This window comes from Scleropages formosus, chromosome 11, assembly GCF_900964775.1.
Source record: "Scleropages formosus chromosome 11, fSclFor1.1, whole genome shotgun sequence".
Lineage (NCBI taxonomy): Eukaryota > Metazoa > Chordata > Actinopteri > Osteoglossiformes > Osteoglossidae > Scleropages > Scleropages formosus.
Window position 1 is genome coordinate 18,592,944 of NC_041816.1, and position 18,260 is coordinate 18,611,203.

Sequence of the window (18,260 nt, forward strand, 5' to 3'; positions counted from 1 at the left end):
TGTCGAGTTGGACAGTGTGAGTGTGTGGAACCAGGCTTGCTGGTAATCCATTCTAATCCGTGAAAAAAAGTTAGTCATGTTTACACACAACACACACACACACACACACACATTATCTGAAACTGCTTGTCCCAAGCAGGGTCGCGGCGAGCCAGAGCCTAACCCGGCAACATAAGAGGGGGAGGGGACACACCCAGGACGGGACGCCAGTCCATCGCAAGACACCCCAAGCGGGACTCGAACCCCAGACCCACCGCAGAGCAGGATCCGGCCAAGCCCGCTGCGCCCCCATTAGTTGTGTTTATACCGAAAAGTATACATTTTCTGATGTTTTGGGCAGCTGGCTGTCACAATTTGTACGTAAATATCTGTGTACCTTAAAAAAGAAAAAGATTTGTAGGAAGGTGATCAAGAATCGTCTATTCTGAGCTTTATGCACCTCCTCGTGCGATAAACATCGATTCGATGCATAGACACACAGTGGAATCACACGTCTGCAACTACGTCTCTCAATTTAATGCACAAATTGTATTTCTCAGATGTATGTCGCTTTGGAGAAAAGCGTCTGCTAATCAATAAGTGTAAATGTAAAATTTACCCCAATATAATACGCAATAGTAAAAGTAGTGGTTAGACTTAAGATACATACTGTTCGTCAGATTCAGCAGGTGCTTTTGACAGAGTATTATCGTAGACTATTCTTCCTGCGTTTCCACATCTACTACTAGGTGGCCTTATTAGTATAATGAATCGGTTATATATTTTATTTTGACTGTCGATCTCTCGAATAAACAAGCCCTGTACTTCGTTAGACTTGCAATGTGAATTCTACATTTTCTATCTAGTTCCACTGGTAACACTCCTTTCATTAAAGTGTTTACATGATTTACAGTCATCAACAGTATTCTCCAAACACTGCGCTCATTTCCTCGATAATTAACCTGTTGAGTCTGTCAGTGGAACTCTAATAATTATTTAGAGACAACAATGCTACGGATTTTATGTTGGGATACATTCTCCCTCTGTTGTATGGTCCCAATATGAACCGGAAAAGGGTGGGAATAGCGAAATGACGTATATCCGGTGAAGGGGGGGGGGGGGGGTGATGGTGGTGTGTGCACTTTGCCGCGAAGTTTCGTGCGGGTCAGTTTGTATTAATTATGTGATGCCGTAACAGCAGAAGGGGGACTGGTGCACGTGGCGCACCCTTTCACACGAGCAGGATACATAAAGAATTCAAAAACATGAATATTGTCTGAAATATGAGGGGGAAAAAAAAAAACAGTAAAAGGCAGTTCACTTGTACTCTTACAATCCACGTGCCCTAAGGCTTAATTAGCAGTCGCTGTGAAAAAGAAATTCTACAGTACTTTCAGTCTCAAAACAACGTCTACTACAGCAGCATCACAATACAATACAGCAAGTCAACTAGGGTAAATTTTCCATTTAATTGAGGATGAGGCTGAGTATATAGTACAGTACACATGTGAAAGGAATTTACATTCCCATTTTAGGTGTATTTAACATACCAGCTACAGCTTTATTGATTTTGTATGTGACCATGTTTCACACTGATACATATCTGTTGCGCTTAACCATTTTAACATTATTGCATTTAACTTAGCAAAGTTAATGATACTTGCAGAGTACTCATTTATCAGTATTATTTGTGATCATCCCTTCCCCAGTAATTGCCAGAAATTCCATTTCCCATAGGGGTGTGAGACAGTAGGATCCTGGCTTTGCTTTGTGCATCCAGGAGGTTTGTACTGCAGTAACAGCATCGCCAAAATTAGGACATAATACCACGGTATGGTCACAACAGGAGCACAACTGAAGGTGTATCAGTCCACATCTGTAGATGCAGAGCCTGCAGATGTAGAATGTGTGCCTCTAAAGCTTACCTTCATCTACATTCCCCAATGAGCCCCGCAACCCTTTCAGAAGAAGATAAATGGGAAATTGGTGAGAAAGCCGCCTTGATGACTACTACTAGGTTCCATGCTGGCAAGAAAGTAGGTCAGAGATTTAGTGCATCTCCTGGAGGAGAATCTATCAACAAAACCATATGCAACTCATTCTGCATAAAAACGGTGCAATATTTCTGTTTCAAAGCAAGTACAGTTTTATATTATACAAAAGCAAATGGATTCACTATATCACAAAACAGCTTGTTAGTATGGCAAAGAAGGGAATTACATATTCAGTCTTTTAATATATACACATTTAAATGACAATGAAACAAAAAATATAAATATCATTTTTAGTTAACTTTACAACAGTTATATGCAACCTGTAACAAAAAGCACTCTATTAAATATCTGGTGTCAACCCTATCATTTACAAGGTTCAAAACAAATACAGTGGTTAAATAAATCCAGCAAATGCTCTTTTCCAGTGAGTAAAATTAAGTTCCAAACAATCATGAAATCCCTTTATACAAAAACTCTATACAATAAAATAAACACAAGATATTTTCAAAAATTAAAGTCTTTTGTAGTGACATCTACACAAGGCTGTTAGTAACCTTTATGTGAGAGTAGAAATGGGTTTGGTTAGTGTTACAGATGAATAAAGCATTAGACTGATGTTCTGTGCATGTGCGAGCCAACGCACAGAGACCTTAGGTTAAATAGCTGCCAGGACCATGAGCTGTGGACCTCAGTGCTATTTTTTTTTTAAGTTTTTTTTTTTTTTTTTTTTAGCAGCAAATCAGCATGTTGCTGAACTCGTTGAAATTACTTCAAGGTACATGGTTTTGAAAACTCGCAATTAGTCATGACATCGTAAGCATTTTTGCGGCTGTCATTTTATACATAAGAGATTGATCGCATTAAAATCATTTAACAGCATCCCCAAAAATTCACAAATTTAAAAGGTAGTTTTCATAACTACAAAACAATTTATGGTGCATGTTTCAATTATATTCCAAACAAAATGTCATTTCAAAACTGATTTATCTCTACGATAAATGCTGGTTTCCTTGGCTGAACATTTTCACTCGTCTTTATTGCTGTAGGAATAAAGCTCTTGCAGTTCCAGTGATGTCTAAGCATAGTAAATTCAATCGCAGAGACAAAAGCTCACGTTTAACTAAATATCTATGGTAGAGTGAAAGGCTGAAAGAGGTTGGTGCTTTACGTATGCGCTGAGGGATATAATGTTTTAAGGAAGTTTAAGCACTGTTTTAGCATATTTAACAAGTTTTGATAAGTAGACGCAACAGAATATTTGGCACTTATACTTCATTAAAAAAGCCTACTCAATAAGCAGAACAGCCATTTTAAATTATTCTTCGCATTTTAAATCTGTTAACCGACTAAACGAAACACAAAATGCTGTTACGGACTGCTTTAAAAGCCCATGTATTTTCTTGAAAGAAAGCAGAAAAACAAAATCATTGCTCTCCTACCTTAGCAGAGTACTGTATTACACAGAACACTATAGTTTCTCTGTAAACACCCTTAACGGAGATAAACAAGTAGGCCTTGACTGAGAGAATAGCTCTGCCCTTTGGCACTGACATAAATATATATCATAGTTGTACATTACTGATCTGTGAAGGTTTTGTAATTTTCACCACTTTTTACATCAACAAATCACTCAAAAAGTACAAAAGTTCATAAATAGACTTTATAACGACACAAGTGGCAAAGAGCAATTTGTTACTCAGTCCCAGAAGAAATTTTAAAACCTTTTATTTAAAAGTTCACAAAAAGGTGACATTTTACTCAAAAAGGAGTCCAATAAGACTTTTTTTTTTTTTTTTTTCCTTTCTTTCTAAAAACAGATGCAGATTCTTTTGTTACCTTCCTCAAAAATATTTTCTCACTGACCCTTTCTCCCGCCAGGTAATTCCTCACTGTGTCAGTCTCTTGCCTGAAGGGGGCAGCAGTGAGCCGGTATGCGGAGGAGCGCAGCGTGAGTTGAGGGAAGATGGTGGCGTGACCAATTTTTCGGCGTTGCGTGGGTTGAGACATGCTGAGGCACTCAGACCTCGCTCTCGGTGGATGGTTTGCAGGGTTGGGCCCAGCCGGTGTCGGGCAGGACTGCGTGGCGCTCGGGTGTGGCGACAGGGGCTGTGTTGATGCTGGAACACTCCGATTGCTCCTCCTGCAAGAGCTGCTCCGTCTCTGTGTCATCCAGAGAGCCGCTGCTTGCCTGGAGAGACACGGTGTCCGTTTTCATGCACACGTGGAGGCCGCCCCGTGTCGGCTTGATCTGCTTAATGTCCTCCCAGTAAAGCTCGTCGCTGGACAGCAGACAGATTCCCTCCACTATCTTGATCTTCTCCTTAGTGTAGCTGTTGTCGTTGCAGGTCTGTGGGGGGAAAACAAGCTCATTCAGTCACATGGCAGCAAACCAACAGTAGGGCTCTACAGCTTCGTCTCCACAGGCATTCCTGTGTGATAACTCTAGGCATGTCGTATCATTTATTTGTGTTTGGTTAATAAACATTCTGAATATAAGATTTGAGATTTTATACAAGAGGGGGAAAAAAAAATACCATGAGATAGTGTTTATCTGTACCTCTCTGCATCTTTGTTTGTTGCTTTTGAGAAAAGCATCTACCAGAAGCTTTTCCTTTTTTAAAAAAAAAAAAAAAAATCAGTGCACTAAAGTGCATTCACATAAATTTTGAGAAAAGGCAATAGACAAAGTTGCATATCTAAGTAAAAGAAAACTTCTTGCTGAGAAATGTTTGAATTTCTAGTAGCAGTACTTCAACAAAAAAATTCATGCAAAATGTACAAAAGCAGACACGCAAGTGTCCGTTAAATGAAAGGCTGCAATAGTTCTGCATTTGAAGGAAGTAACGCAATTTGCAATGCAATGCAAATTAAGTAGCAAGCACCTGATTTTAGATAAAGCACAAAATTCTGACCACAATTAAACTTGACAGCAGTCAGAAAATGTAAAACATGTATAAAGCACATATAGCATGCAGTGAGAATAATACTCCTTTATTCAGACAAAACTGAGAGATTAGTATTTTCAGGTGTGGTTTCCCCATGCTGTTCATCTACCTTGAGTGATTTTGTGGAAAACAGGTCAAAAGATAAAAGGTGAAAGCGTGTTGTAAGGATGAGAAAGCTGTAGTGAAGAAAAAAAGAAAATGAGCTTTTTGGGTGTACAGGACAGAAATCCTCCCAGTTTGCACACATGTCATTGTAGAGGGGCTTTCATATACATACACTGCACAGCAATATTAATTTCTCTGCTCACATTAAAAAAAGTAATCAGCAATGAACTGAATATAATGGGAAAGTATGATATCAGACCTTCAAGACTACTTTGTATTTTAGGGTCTGAGTGAAAGAACATGTTCAAGGTAGCGAGAGAAACGTACCTCTTTCTTATATCGGAGCTGGTTATAAATAGGAGGCTTTTGCACAGTTTCAATTTTGACCTCTTGCGTTGATGTTCTGTATGAGGGATTGCTGTAGGTCAGGTTACTCACTCCTGGGTCAGCAAACTTTGATTTCTTGTGTCTGTGGTGAGAATGTGAAGAGTAGAAAACGAAACAGTCAAGGACTATTAGCGAATTTTAAGGCGGGGGGAAAAAAAAATTAGGAGCTGTGTTCTCCCTTGCAGTGACACCACCTTTATACCCACCTGTAAATTATGAAAGCTACAATGAGAATCAGGATAGCCAAGATAGTCAGAGCTCCTCCAATAACATAGCTGATATGTAGGCCTTCCCCTTGGAGTGCCAAAAAATAAAAATTGTTAATTGGACATCCTGGCAAAACATCAGAATACAACATTTAAAAAAATCCTAGAAACAATTAGTCTTTGTAAATAAATCAATACCAGGAAAAACATACCATCTGGGACAGTTATCACATTGCTCTTCACACATGCACCCAGGCTCAGGTTCTTATCCGTACAGCTAGAAACGGGAATAACCAAATTTACACTAAAGCATTTTTCTAAAAGATCCAAAATAATGACCTAATTTTCCTGAGTTTACTGAAGTAGTCCCACATATTAACTTTTCTTTAGACTCGAGTCAACCAAATTTCTCAGGACAGCTTATGCTGTTGACATGCGGAAAAGTTATGTTTTTATATTAAAATCTTTTGAGCAGCTCAACGAATGTTGCTCCAGCAAGCTTCTAACCTTTGAAATTCCGAGAATGCGCTCAAGTAAATGTTGCAGCTTCGCACTTAACACAAAGTATTTTCTACAGTACCTGAAAATATCCTATAACCGATCTACAAGAATAAAATAAATTTTGCAAATGAACTTTCAGTCCTAAGCATAATCGAATTAAAATGCCCGTACTTTTTATGTTCCGCATTACATATTAAATGGTTAATATTCAACACGGCACATCAGACTAGTCATTTGCACTAAATGTTGACCCTAATACAGCTGTGCTATCAAAGGAGAACCCAGTAAGTTCTGATTTGAGCCTCTACTAGAAGGAGCAGTGTCCAGTTCACTCACTTGACCATCGGAGGGCTTGATCGCGTTTTGTCTGTGGCAACCTTAGGCGGCGCGGTGCTTGTGGTGCCACTGCCAGCAGCAGTAGGGACATAACCTGAAACTAGACAGGAGACGGCCAGCTCTGAACAACTGTACTTTCCGAGAGCGAGAGGGCCATGTTCCTGAAATGTACGTGCCGTGCGCGGTACTTACTGGTGGAGCAGGGCCTGCTGTCCGGCTCATCAGGACACGCACAGACAAAGCTGTTGCCCTTAGCAAAGCAGAGATGAGTGCAGCCACCATTGTTCACACCACAGTGGTTGGTGCCTACATTGTGAAAGGGCACTCTTAGCTTTTGTGGATACGTTCAAGACAACACACGGACAACAAGACATAAGATAGTACAGACCTAGTGTACAAGCTAGAGACCCCCCAGCTCGGACACCGAGGGGCAAGGGAGACTTCACAGGCAAATCGGGAAGCAGCCTTACCAGCCTGCCGCTGTGGCGACACCACAATGATGTCCATTAATCCCTCTACATTTGCCAGAACCGTCTCCTTGCTGCGCCCCGTGTGCTTATCTACGCGCTGAATAGACTTGGTTTGCCAGTCCGTCCAGTAAATCCAGCGATCTTGCTGTGAGAGTTGGAAGAAAGGGGTTAGTGTGGAAGACACCGGCTTCAACTGGGAGAGGGAAAACAAAAGAGAGACAAAGGACAGGACACAGGAGAGAAGAAAAATGTGGTCAGAAATGGAGGGATGAGCAAAGAATGGTATGTTACTGATATGAAAACAAAGGAAATGGAAGGTGAGTGAGTTAATGGGGAAGAGGCAGTGGACTGACAGGTGGACAGGTACCTGCGTGAGGGCAAATGGGTGGGAAACCGGGCTGACAAGAATCTGGCGAAGTTTCCCATTCAGGTCCGAGCTTTCAATACGGTCCAGATGGGCATCCACCCAGAAAATTCTAGACCACGGAAACCAAAATCCATATTTAATAATCACATTGCGCTTCATTGGAAGAGCAATTTACAACATCCAAATAACTGTGAGGCTGGCTGCGAGTCTTCATGTCTGACATAGAGCAAGAGCAGGACTATATCAGGAGATCATCTTCTACTGAGGTCCTGTGCACTAGTTATAAAATAATTCCACACACACCCCCTGCCAAAAAAAATAAATAAATAAAAAAACAAAGTGGCCCTCTTCCTAACCTGCGTGTGTCATAGTCTAACGTCAGTCCATTGGGCCATCCGAGGTCGGTGTTGATCAGAACCTTGCGGTCGGAACCATCCAAATGTGCTCTCTCAATCTTGGCAATGTGGCCCCAGTCTGTCCAGAATAGGTACCTGGAAAGGGCAGTTAAGGTAGATCCACCACACTGTATCTGTAGTACAGGCTGCAAAATGTAATCCCAAATATATCACTATTAAAGTAATATAAAGTGCACTGTGTTCAACTTATGTCAATCTAGAAAATTAATGAAATTACACAGTAGACTCAAATTATTCAAGTATTGATCAATATTTTAAGAGCCAAACAAAAAGCGGTACAGAACAATTAAGTTCTGAGTTCCAGGATTAAGGCCTCTCCTCTCACCCACCCTTTGCTAGGAAACACAGCGATGGCCCTGGGTTCATCCAGGCTGTTATTGATGAGCACTTTGCGGGAGGACCCGTCCAGGCGGGCCACCTCGATGGTGTTGCGGCCCGTATCCGTCCAGTACATGTTCCTAGCTACCCAGTCCACAGCCAGGCCGTCGGTGGTCTTCAGGCCCTGACTGATGACTGTCTCCATGTTGCTGCCGTTCAGGTTTGCACGTCTAAGAGACCCAGCATTACCGTCAGTTCACCAAATGTTCCAGAACAAACAAGGGTGAACCGTACTCAGATACTGTCCTACAGAGAAGTTAAGTTTTTTCCTTCATACTTTGAAAAAACATACCATTAAAAGACTAGAAAAATATTTAGTTACGACATTTACATCTATTTTTTTCTGCAGTCGTTTTCCAGAGCAAAAAGTTTCAAATGAAGAAACACAAAGCACAGCCATTGTAATGCTTTGCGATTTGCATACACATTGCTAAAAGAGCTCGTACATTTACAGTATACAATAAAATGTATGTTTACCAAATTTCACTAAAAAGTTTATTCATTTAACTGACACTTCTCCAAAGCAATTTAATGTTCAGCTACTTACAATTATTTACCCATCTATGCAGCTGAGTAATTTTACTGGAGCAATTTAGCATTACTACCTTGCTCAAGAGTACTACAGTAACAATATACAATTTTCAAGCAGGGATTAATAAAGTATTATCCTATGCTATATGAGCATTTCAGGACCTGTAATGAGGAGGCATACCTGATGACATCCAGGGACACGTCGGTGTAATACACCTTCCCCTCCACACTGTCGTAGTCCAGCGAGATGACGTTGTGGAGCTCAGGCACAGGCACGTGAACGTCTGTGTAATCGTTGGTGTCCAGGGATATGCGGCGGATGCTGACGCGGTTAGAGAAGAGCAGGTAGGTCTCGGGGCTCTCTTCGCACGAGCGTCCGTCAGCCTTCAGCAGGATGCCCGTGGGGCAGGCGCAAGACGTCCCATTTGAGTTGGGCAAGCACAGGTGGCTGCAGCCCCCATTCTTCCATCCACACTTATTGAAGCCTGGAGGAAAAGAGAAGCATAGATTAGCAGGGGGTCCTTCCTCTTAAATACATACAGTAGCCATACACGCCGTTCACGTATATACTCAGATCATCTATTTAAAAGTCTGGTGCATTCACTTACATATTCACACAGCAAATGCAACTGCACCCATGGTATCTGGAAGCAGTGTGCAAGGTTATAAACTTTACTCTCCCGTGTTGCATGTAGCCAATTTTGTTTGCATTCAGCACTTGACCTCCCATTTGTTTTGCTGTTGCTACATGTAGTACAAGCGGCTTGCTCAGCTTGTCAGCTGTCAATGAGGCTTCCAGCTCAAACAGCCATGCTTCACGTTTTCCCATATGTTTCAGAAAGCCAGCCAGAGAGAAGATGTCATTTCCTTCCACAGTCCAGTTTTGAGCGATCGGGGATGAGGTCAGCTGGCTCAAAGTGGGAGGCTAGAGACAAGGTTTTATTTCATGGTACACTGATTCAGTTAACAATAACTTGTCTTTGCAGAGATCCTCTCGCAACGTAAGGTCAGCAATACCACGTCCTGGACATCTCTCCAAATTGGCAACTGAGCCAGGCATTGACCATCTCTTATTCAAAAACAATGTGGTGTAGAGATGTCACAACATGTTGGCACTACACAATGCCTTAAATAGAGGTATAACTGAATATAGTTAAATCTAGCCAGGTATAAACACACATCTGTGAAAACAGCGTGCAGGCTTCTGCTTACACCGATCAAATGGTTAAGGAAACGGGAAGGTATGAACTGCTCTGACACAGCAATCTGCACAAAGCAGTCCTGTGAGAAATTGGCTGTAATGGAAAGGAGGGAAAAGCACATGATCCAATTTAGCAGGGAGAGAGGGACATGATGCACCCTTGCTTACTTGGTCATGTTGTCTCCATTTGTGTGATTAGGGGTAATACCTCCTCAGCTCTGCTGCAAAACACTCATTTCAGTTTAAAATGCTGGTCACTCCCCTGAGGACAACTCAAAAGTGTCTCTAGTTCTTTTCCTCTCTCCCCATTTCTCTTGCCTTGTGACTGTCCGCCAGCACTTCATGCCAGATCTGCTCCATGAATATGGCTTTCAGTAGGAACCCCATGGCTCCCCTGACTCTCATTACCTCTTCCTTCTTCCGACGCAAACCACAATGCATTTAAACACTGCTGCTTGCCCACAGAATATACATAATTTAACAGATAAGCTATGTAAAGGTAACTGTTTGCCACTTCTGTTATTTTTATTATGATATGCAAGGATGATTTTGAAGATGTGCTCATGGCTCAGGCATTGAGGTCAGACTCCTGAAGCCGCTGATCGCTTTAGGAAAATGCTCTTTGAGGATTTTTCAAATAGCTGAAATGTTCCCCTCTCCCCAGCAGTGGGTGGTGATGGGATGTTACCTGAGGAATTAAATTTTTAGGTTGTTCAGCTAGAGGGTTGTCTGCTCTTTCCCTTTCTGCGGTGATGATATGGCCAAAAGGAGGTGGTGTTGCCACACTCTTTGCCAAGGGTGAATCCTAATAAAAGAACCGGCGGACCGGTCTTACTTTGGAGCTCATTTACATTTAAAATTTGTTTAGCAGATGCTTTTCTCCAAAGCAACATGCAGTTCACAGTAAACAAGTGCATTTCACAAGAGTCAAAGAACTTCACATGCAGACATCATTGTCAAAACAGCCAGTTTGTCCAAAACCACAGTTTTGCCGACATTACACAAGTAGCCGACTACAGAACAGTCTGACAGAAAACGCAAATGTGATTGTGACATGATCGTCTGATGGAGCTGTTTGGACATCGGGAGAGAAGTGTTCCAAAAGAGATGCATTTTAAGACCATTAATAAAAGTTGAAAGGGATTCAACAGTTCTGAGGACGAGGGGGGATTATTCCACCGCAGAGCCAAAATCAAAAACATACAGGTTTTGAGTTTTGGACCTCATATTTGGGATGCCAAAAGCAAAAAGCAGATAAATTTATTCTTGACCCTTCCTTAGGTTAAACGAACTCTGATTTACCAGATGGCTAAAAATGCAATTCTCAGATGTGCGCACACGGCCACACCGCAGCAGAGTGTAATGTGTAAGAGTAATATGTGCGGCACCTCTCTGATGAGGGCCACTAGATGTCACAAAAGCTCTGAAACGCTTACCTAAGGGCCTCTCTCTGTCAACAGCCTGGATGTCCATCAAGCCTGGCAGGTTTCCCCGAACAATGACACTGTTTCCACCAGTGGTTTTGTCTGCCCTCTGAATGCTGCGACTTTGCCAGTCAGTCCAGTAGATGTGTGGGCCCAACAAGGTGAGCCCATAAGGATGCTGGACTGGTGACACCAGAGTCCGTCGGTTGGCTCCATTCAGGTCGGATGCCTCAATACGCTGTGGAGAAGCAACAGAAAATGGCTTATAAAAATATCTTATGGCTTATGACAATATCTGTGAATATACACTTAAATTCAGGGGGGAGGGACAGATTTTGTATCTGAATACCTTCAGTTTAAAAAACAGGTGTAAAAATAAATGGTATGGGGTGATTACTGCAGATTGCCGACTGACCTCAGTGTGAGCATCAGCCCAAAGAAGCTGAGATCCAGCCTTGTCAATGGCTAGGCCGTTTGGCCAGCCTAAGTTATTGCTAATCAAGACAACCCTATCGGATCCATCCATGCCAGACCGCTCCAGTTTTGCATGCTCTCCCCAGTCACTCCAGTACATGTACCTGATGGGGGGAAAAAGGCAAAAATTAAGATCACTCTAAATCAGCAATTTTACCCTCTAGAAGAACATTTATGAAAGGGCTTTATGAAACCAGATGAGTGTTAATTCACCCCATTTCATGATAGAGTGCAATGGCCCGTGGGCTGTCCAGGTTCTGCCAGATCAGAACTTTTCTCATGGATCCATTCAAATTAGCTACTTCAATACGATTGGTGCCAGTGTCAGTCCAGTATATCTTACGGCCAACAGCATCCACAGCCAATCCATCTGTGGTCATCAGCCCTGAAACAAATTGTGCTGAGAGGTCAAAATGCGGTAATGTCACCAGTAGGTACATTATACAGTCATGTCTAAACAGATGACAGGTCTGCTAAACATTAAATGTAAATGTCAATAGTCAGACAGGAGTATTTTGAACATGACTGACATTTAATTATGGCATTTTCTCACCAGTTGAGATAATATCCTCATACTCGCTGCCATCAATACTTGCTCTGCTGACCTTCTTCAAAGTGCTGTCAGACCAGTACACTTTACCTATGTGGAATTGAAGCACAGTCAGGCTTTCAATTTTTTTCTAACTAAATTATTAAATCCTATGTTGGGCCCCATACCTTCTTTTGGGTCCACACCAATGGCAATGGTGTTTTTCATGGACCCATTCATTGGAAGGACCACATCTGCAAAGTAGGGAATATCCAAGGACACCATGCGGATGTCTGTCCTCCGAGCAAAGATCAGGAATCTGTTCATTCCTGCAATAAGCAGTGTTACTGCAAATCAAACCTGCGCATTAAGCAAAATGAGCCAATGCAGAAAATCCACCACTACTATTGCAGCACACAGTTTAAATCCTGGGGAGGGATAGGCAAAAGTTATTGTGTTGTTGTATTGCTTCATAACCTTCTTGACACAGTGACTTTTCTAGTCGACACACCCAAACACCACACAAAGGTGTCAACCCATGACAGCTGCAGCTGTTTCAGGAAGGATGGGAGGAAATGAGGTTACATTGTCTTGTACTCATGCTCTAATGGATGCAGTGTGTCATAGGAAGCCCGAGATGACCGCCCTGGCAGGAGCATTGGAGGGCATGTAAAAGGGGCTCCAATTTCAAACAGCAGTCTTTTCTTTACAGGTGGGGGACTGCAGCCAAAGGGGCACCGGGTGGATTTGGGGACATGAAGTCCTCACCGTGAGAGCAGCTCTTGCCATCCACCTGGAGGTTGATGCCTGTGGGACAAGCGCAGCTGGAACCCTTTGGGGGTGGAGCCAGAAGACAGAGATGACTGCAGCCTCCATTATTCACCATGCAGGGGGTCTGCACTGTCGGGGAAAGACGACACACATTGAGGTGGCATTTTGGCAGCTTGTGTTCAAGTCTTTCCATACTGAACAAAAGACTGAGATGTACATTTTAATTTTGCAGCAGTGGTTTGTCAAAATTACAGTGCTGCAGTAGATATGCAATAAAGTGTTACACCATTTGTTGGAAGAACACTAAGGGCAGTGTATGCGAGTACCCCTTGTGCTGGTGAACTCCCGATGCACGTAAAAGCAACCCTTGTCACTAAAAAGGTTAAACCTGTCAAGAGTCTGATGGGAAATGCATTCCACAGGTTTGAAATGAACACCCACACTAAACTTTGTGCGGTTCAGCAGCATCCTCGCCTTGTTTTCATGGAGCAGGGAACTCATCGTATTACAGACCAAGAGCGGGAACAGTGCAGTAGCGAGCATCAGCCTGACATCAGCAACACAAAGACACACTGGACAGCTACAGCAGGAAGCAGCAGACAGCACGCTGTGTTCACAGCAGCTTAGACTGTCAGTATGTGTAAGAATGGGCCTTGTTACTCCACCTTAGGGTAGTACTGTATGTTAGAGGCAGCCACATATACCAAATGGAAACATTCATAACACGTATAGTACTAAACTTTGTTCTACACTCCTGGTGAACAAAGTGCTTTTAAATGTGGGGAAAATGCAGGATTACAGAGCGCAGACAAGCTGAAACATTAAAAAAAAATATATATATATATATATATTATATATATATATATATTTTTTTCATGACTGCATCAAATTTTCAGCTTCGTTGGCATGAATTTACTACAATAAGAGAAATATGCAAATCACTTGAGGTGCAATGAGCCAATTTACAACCATCACAGTGTGCCTTTGGCAATATGAAAGGGGGAAATAAAAGATGCAGATAACTGTACATACTTGTGCACTCTTCTGCTGGGGTGAACATACTTATCCTGTTAATCACTTACATAATGCATGAACCATCCTAGCCGGATGCGTGATCAGTACGTTTGGATCCAAGCCTTACCAAAGGTGCGGTGTCGGTGAAACATGTGGATGTCCATCAGATTCTCCAGGTTCTCAGCCAGCGTGGTGCGATCCAGGCCAGTCTGTTTGTCTGCACTCTGGATACTCTTGGACTGCCAGTCTGTCCAGTAGATCCTGCTTTCGTGGAGCGTTAGACCAAATGGGTGGGGAAGCTGAGTGCCAATCAAAACCTAGAGGAACAAAAAATGAGCTTAGTCACAGGTCCATTCCAGAGAAACATCCAATCCATGCTCTTACATTGAAGTTGAACCAACTGGTAGACATGTCTGGCCAGTAAACACAAAGCCAAATAGAAATTTTAGAGATCTTTTGTTTCAAGAAGTCCAACCAAAAAGTCCCCACTGCAGACCCTATTTGGAGAAAGACCTTGGGCGTTACAGATTTCCTGCGCTTGCTCACCTTTCTCTCTGATCCATCAAAGTTTCCATACTCTATGGTCTTCATACCAGCATCAGCCCAGTACAGCCTCTCTGTCTGGTAGTCAATGGCCAGGCCATTAGGCCACGTTAGGTTGGAAGAGATGATGACAATGCGATTGGAGGCATCCATTCCAGCTCTTTCAATCTTAGGGTTAGCCCCCCAGTCTGTCCAGTACATGTACCTGAGTGGAAGATTTTGCACAGTTAGTATATGAGGGATCACTATAAAAACTTTAGTATTTCACCCAAACTACATCTTTGTAATTCATATATGAAATATTTGTCTTATCCTTCAACATTATGAAACTCCAATCTGGAAGGACTCACCCTCCAATGGGGTCCACCACAATATCTCGAGGTCGGTCTAGGTTCTCCCAGATGAGCACTGTGCGCATGCTGCCATCAGCGTTGGACACCTCAATCCGGTCTGTTCCTGGTGTGAACAACAAATTGTACAGGAGGCCCCACCGTCAGTGTGCGCTGACACATAGATGGTATTTTACATCTGGCGGGTGCAAACCAGCTCCAAATACACAGTCATATTGTTTTTAGTGACAGACATTTTACATACCTGCATCAGTCCAGTACAGCTTATTAGTCACCCAGTCAATAGCCAGGCCAGCAGGACTTTCGAGACTGGTGTCAACAACAACCTGCAATTTATTTAAATCTGGCAGTTAAAAACAACCCACATGAACACTGCTCATATCAAAGGCATAAGTTAATGCCAACGTAATTAGTGCATGAAAGAGCAGCACTACACAACTTTTGTCAGTAGATGGCAACATGAATCAAAAAGATAAATACATTTCTTGAGTACAAGAAGGAATCAGATACGTTGGTTTAGTGCCTTTATGCAACATGTATGAGTGCATGGGCGAGTGAGCGGGTTTAGAGGTGCACTGCAGACCTCCTGTTTTGAGCCGTTCCATTTGGCCCGGTTGATGGAGTCAGTGGTGACGTCAGTCCAGTAGATGTATTCATCCTGAGCGTCCCAGTCCAGTGCCACGGCGTTGCGTACATCTGCCAGTGGGATGACATCATCCGACTTGTCCTCTGTGTCAAAGCTGATTCGACGGATGTCCGTCCTTCGGGCAAAAAGCAGGAACTGGTCAAGACCTGATCAAAGACCAAAGGTCTCTTGTCAGACTTCTAGTAATCATAATACACACAACCACAGAAACACAGAGAGCCCACAGAAACTTTGAAAAAGAAAAATGTGCATTTTTATTTTGTGATGTTATCTGTTCATATTTGCATTCAAACAACACTAAGTGGGCACTGACCTTTACTACTTAAGAATAATTCTGAAAGGACTCTTGTGAAACAAATTAGACTAAAAACTAGATATAATTATTCAAGAAAGATTTAATAATTCATATTCAGTTTCTTATATAACTGCCGAAAAACACTGAGACAAGTAGTTGCAACTGCTGTGACAGCCCCGTACTCACTCTCAGCACAGTTGAAGTTGTCTATTTTCTTGAAGCCTGTGGGACAAGCACAGGTGTAGCTCTTATTGCTGGGCAGACACAGGTGACTGCAGCCCCCGTTGTTGCTCCCGCAGCGGTTCCGTCCTCCTGGAGAACGAAGAGAGCAGGTGAGACCCAGCGCATGATAAGCAGAGGTTGACTAACAGGAGCATCTCTGGTAAAGAAAAGTTCAGTGGTGCCCCTGCTGACCCGTGGGCTGCCTCTGGGGGTGCAGGGTGTGGATGTCCATAGGGAAGTGCAGCTTGTTACGGATGATCTCCTGATTCTTGCCAGTGAACTTGTTAGCGCTGTTGATGCTCTTAGTGTGCCAGTCAGTCCAGTAAAGACTGTCCTCAAAGACGGTGATGGCAAAGGGATGGGGGAGGCCTGCCAAAGGAAGGAGAAATTCAGACACAAGGGCTGAGCAACAGGACTATGGCCCGTTACAGGGAAAAAGCTCATCTCGCAACATTAAAACCACACAAATGCGCTTTGCAGCATTTTAGTGTACGAATACGTATGTGCGGGCACACGTTCATCCGTGTGCCTACACTGCTGGGATGAGTAGATGATACCATTTTTCACCACCGCAACAAAAAGTGCAGCAAAGGTATCACTTCAACATTCAGTGCCATATACAATCCAGACAAATGACATTATGCATTGCAGATTCTGAATTCATACAAAACAATAGTTTTTCTCGTGATAAAAATAACTGGCAGGACAGTCAAGAGTCAGTGAGTCTGAAAGTAAGGATTTTTGGCAAACACTAGAATGCCACCCCCCTTTCTGTTTAATTGAGGCTCCTTCGTACTGGTCTGTTTCTCATTATTTCTGGCACGTTCAATAGTTTACTGTAAACTATCATTTTAGGCCAGCGGTGTTCATGGCAAACTTCCAGATTGTGACCCTCCTCTCTTAGTTAACTAGCTTGGCCAAGGAATAGTCTTTATTGACCAACTTTTGTGTTGCTGCAGATCAATAAGCAATCTTAACATATAAAAACAGAAAATGGGACTAAATTGAGCATTTATATATTGCCTTAAGCCTCTTCAGCTTCTTCCAGAGTTTGAAGATCAGGATGTTAACTAGATTTGCAAATTGAAGACGGAAAGTGGAAAAACAAAATTCTTTGACGAAAACAAAAACGCAAATTCTTTGAGGTTCTGCTCAGTCAAAGACTAACAATGCATTCAAACACATTAAGTAGGAAATGAAAAAAGTAGTTTTCTGTCCACATCATAAATATGATGCATCTCCAGGGCTCTTATTTTGAGCAGTTTTTTTTTTTTTTTTTTTAAATGCATGACAGCTCATAACTAGTCTTAGGGATCCCTGCTTCATCCATTTCTTTCTATTTCTCTGCTTCAGCTTGACAGTAGTGGAGACTGTTGCTGTCAATCGATGTGTGTGCTGTGAAGCGCGTGCCTCTCCCTGTGCGTGCACACGTGTGCCATTTGTAGGAGACCAGTGCCTGCCTATCTGGCAAGCCCCAGGACAGCTGGGACAGCAGCTGCAGGGGCAGGAGGAGCTTTCCATAGGGGTCCCTGTCCATGTTGAGTACAAAGCACCCCCACAGGTGCACAGGTGCGTGACAAGATCACTCCCTCCTCACCTCCCCCACCCCTAACATCACTCTCTCTCTCACACACACACACACACACACACACACACACACACACAAAATTGCTAGCGCGGTCCCAGCCTCAGGCATCAAGCACCACACACGTCCCGCTTAAGCCTGTTGTCTGAGCAAACACTGGGGCCCAGTGGAAAGCGCTCGTCTGAGCCACACGTCATTACAGGCCTTATTCTGTGGCACTGCCAGCGCGCCGCCAACATGCAGCATTACTACAAGCTGGCCACCGCTCCAGAGATGCGCCTCACCACAAAACTCAACTACTCCAAAGGCCACGTTGCTGGAAAGTGCTCGTTCAGCCACGCGTAATACAAGGAAAATACTGCGAGAACAGTGCTTTACGATTTGGCCAGTAAGAAAACCTTAAGTTGAAAAACACAGCATTGCCACCACTTAGTTTTTGGCAGCTCCACATCTGCTTGTTTACTTCTGCAGAACAAGAATTTACTGGGCTACAGCAAAATCCCTGCTGGTAGCGTATGGCCCTCCCTGTAAACAACACACCAAATCTTACTTTTATGCTGGATTGGGTTTGGCCTCCACAGCTCAAGCCTG

The 18,260-nt window shown here is 42.9% G+C and overlaps 1 protein-coding gene across 1 annotated transcript in view; it reads right to left on the bottom strand.

Moving 5' to 3' along the window:
* Positions 1–2,435: 2,435 nt before the first annotated feature.
* lrp4 (low density lipoprotein receptor-related protein 4) overlaps positions 2,436–18,260 on the bottom strand; it is a 79,107-nt gene continuing 63,282 nt past the window's right edge. Inside the window, exons 15-38 of the mRNA XM_018763914.2 lie at positions 16,277–16,453; positions 16,049–16,174; positions 15,505–15,713; positions 15,166–15,247; positions 14,922–15,027; positions 14,575–14,776; positions 14,156–14,345; positions 13,012–13,143; positions 12,432–12,572; positions 12,268–12,354; positions 11,928–12,099; positions 11,656–11,818; positions 11,253–11,478; positions 8,797–9,100; positions 8,036–8,254; positions 7,647–7,781; positions 7,291–7,399; positions 6,924–7,068; positions 6,646–6,759; positions 6,454–6,553; positions 5,829–5,893; positions 5,617–5,704; positions 5,351–5,492; positions 2,436–4,320 (exon numbers count right to left, since the gene is read on the bottom strand). Coding sequence (XP_018619430.1) covers positions 3,991–4,320; positions 5,351–5,492; positions 5,617–5,704; positions 5,829–5,893; positions 6,454–6,553; positions 6,646–6,759; positions 6,924–7,068; positions 7,291–7,399; positions 7,647–7,781; positions 8,036–8,254; positions 8,797–9,100; positions 11,253–11,478; positions 11,656–11,818; positions 11,928–12,099; positions 12,268–12,354; positions 12,432–12,572; positions 13,012–13,143; positions 14,156–14,345; positions 14,575–14,776; positions 14,922–15,027; positions 15,166–15,247; positions 15,505–15,713; positions 16,049–16,174; positions 16,277–16,453 — 3,764 coding nt within the window. The 3' untranslated portion in view covers positions 2,436–3,990. The remainder of the gene's footprint in view (positions 4,321–5,350; positions 5,493–5,616; positions 5,705–5,828; positions 5,894–6,453; positions 6,554–6,645; positions 6,760–6,923; positions 7,069–7,290; positions 7,400–7,646; positions 7,782–8,035; positions 8,255–8,796; positions 9,101–11,252; positions 11,479–11,655; positions 11,819–11,927; positions 12,100–12,267; positions 12,355–12,431; positions 12,573–13,011; positions 13,144–14,155; positions 14,346–14,574; positions 14,777–14,921; positions 15,028–15,165; positions 15,248–15,504; positions 15,714–16,048; positions 16,175–16,276; positions 16,454–18,260) is intronic.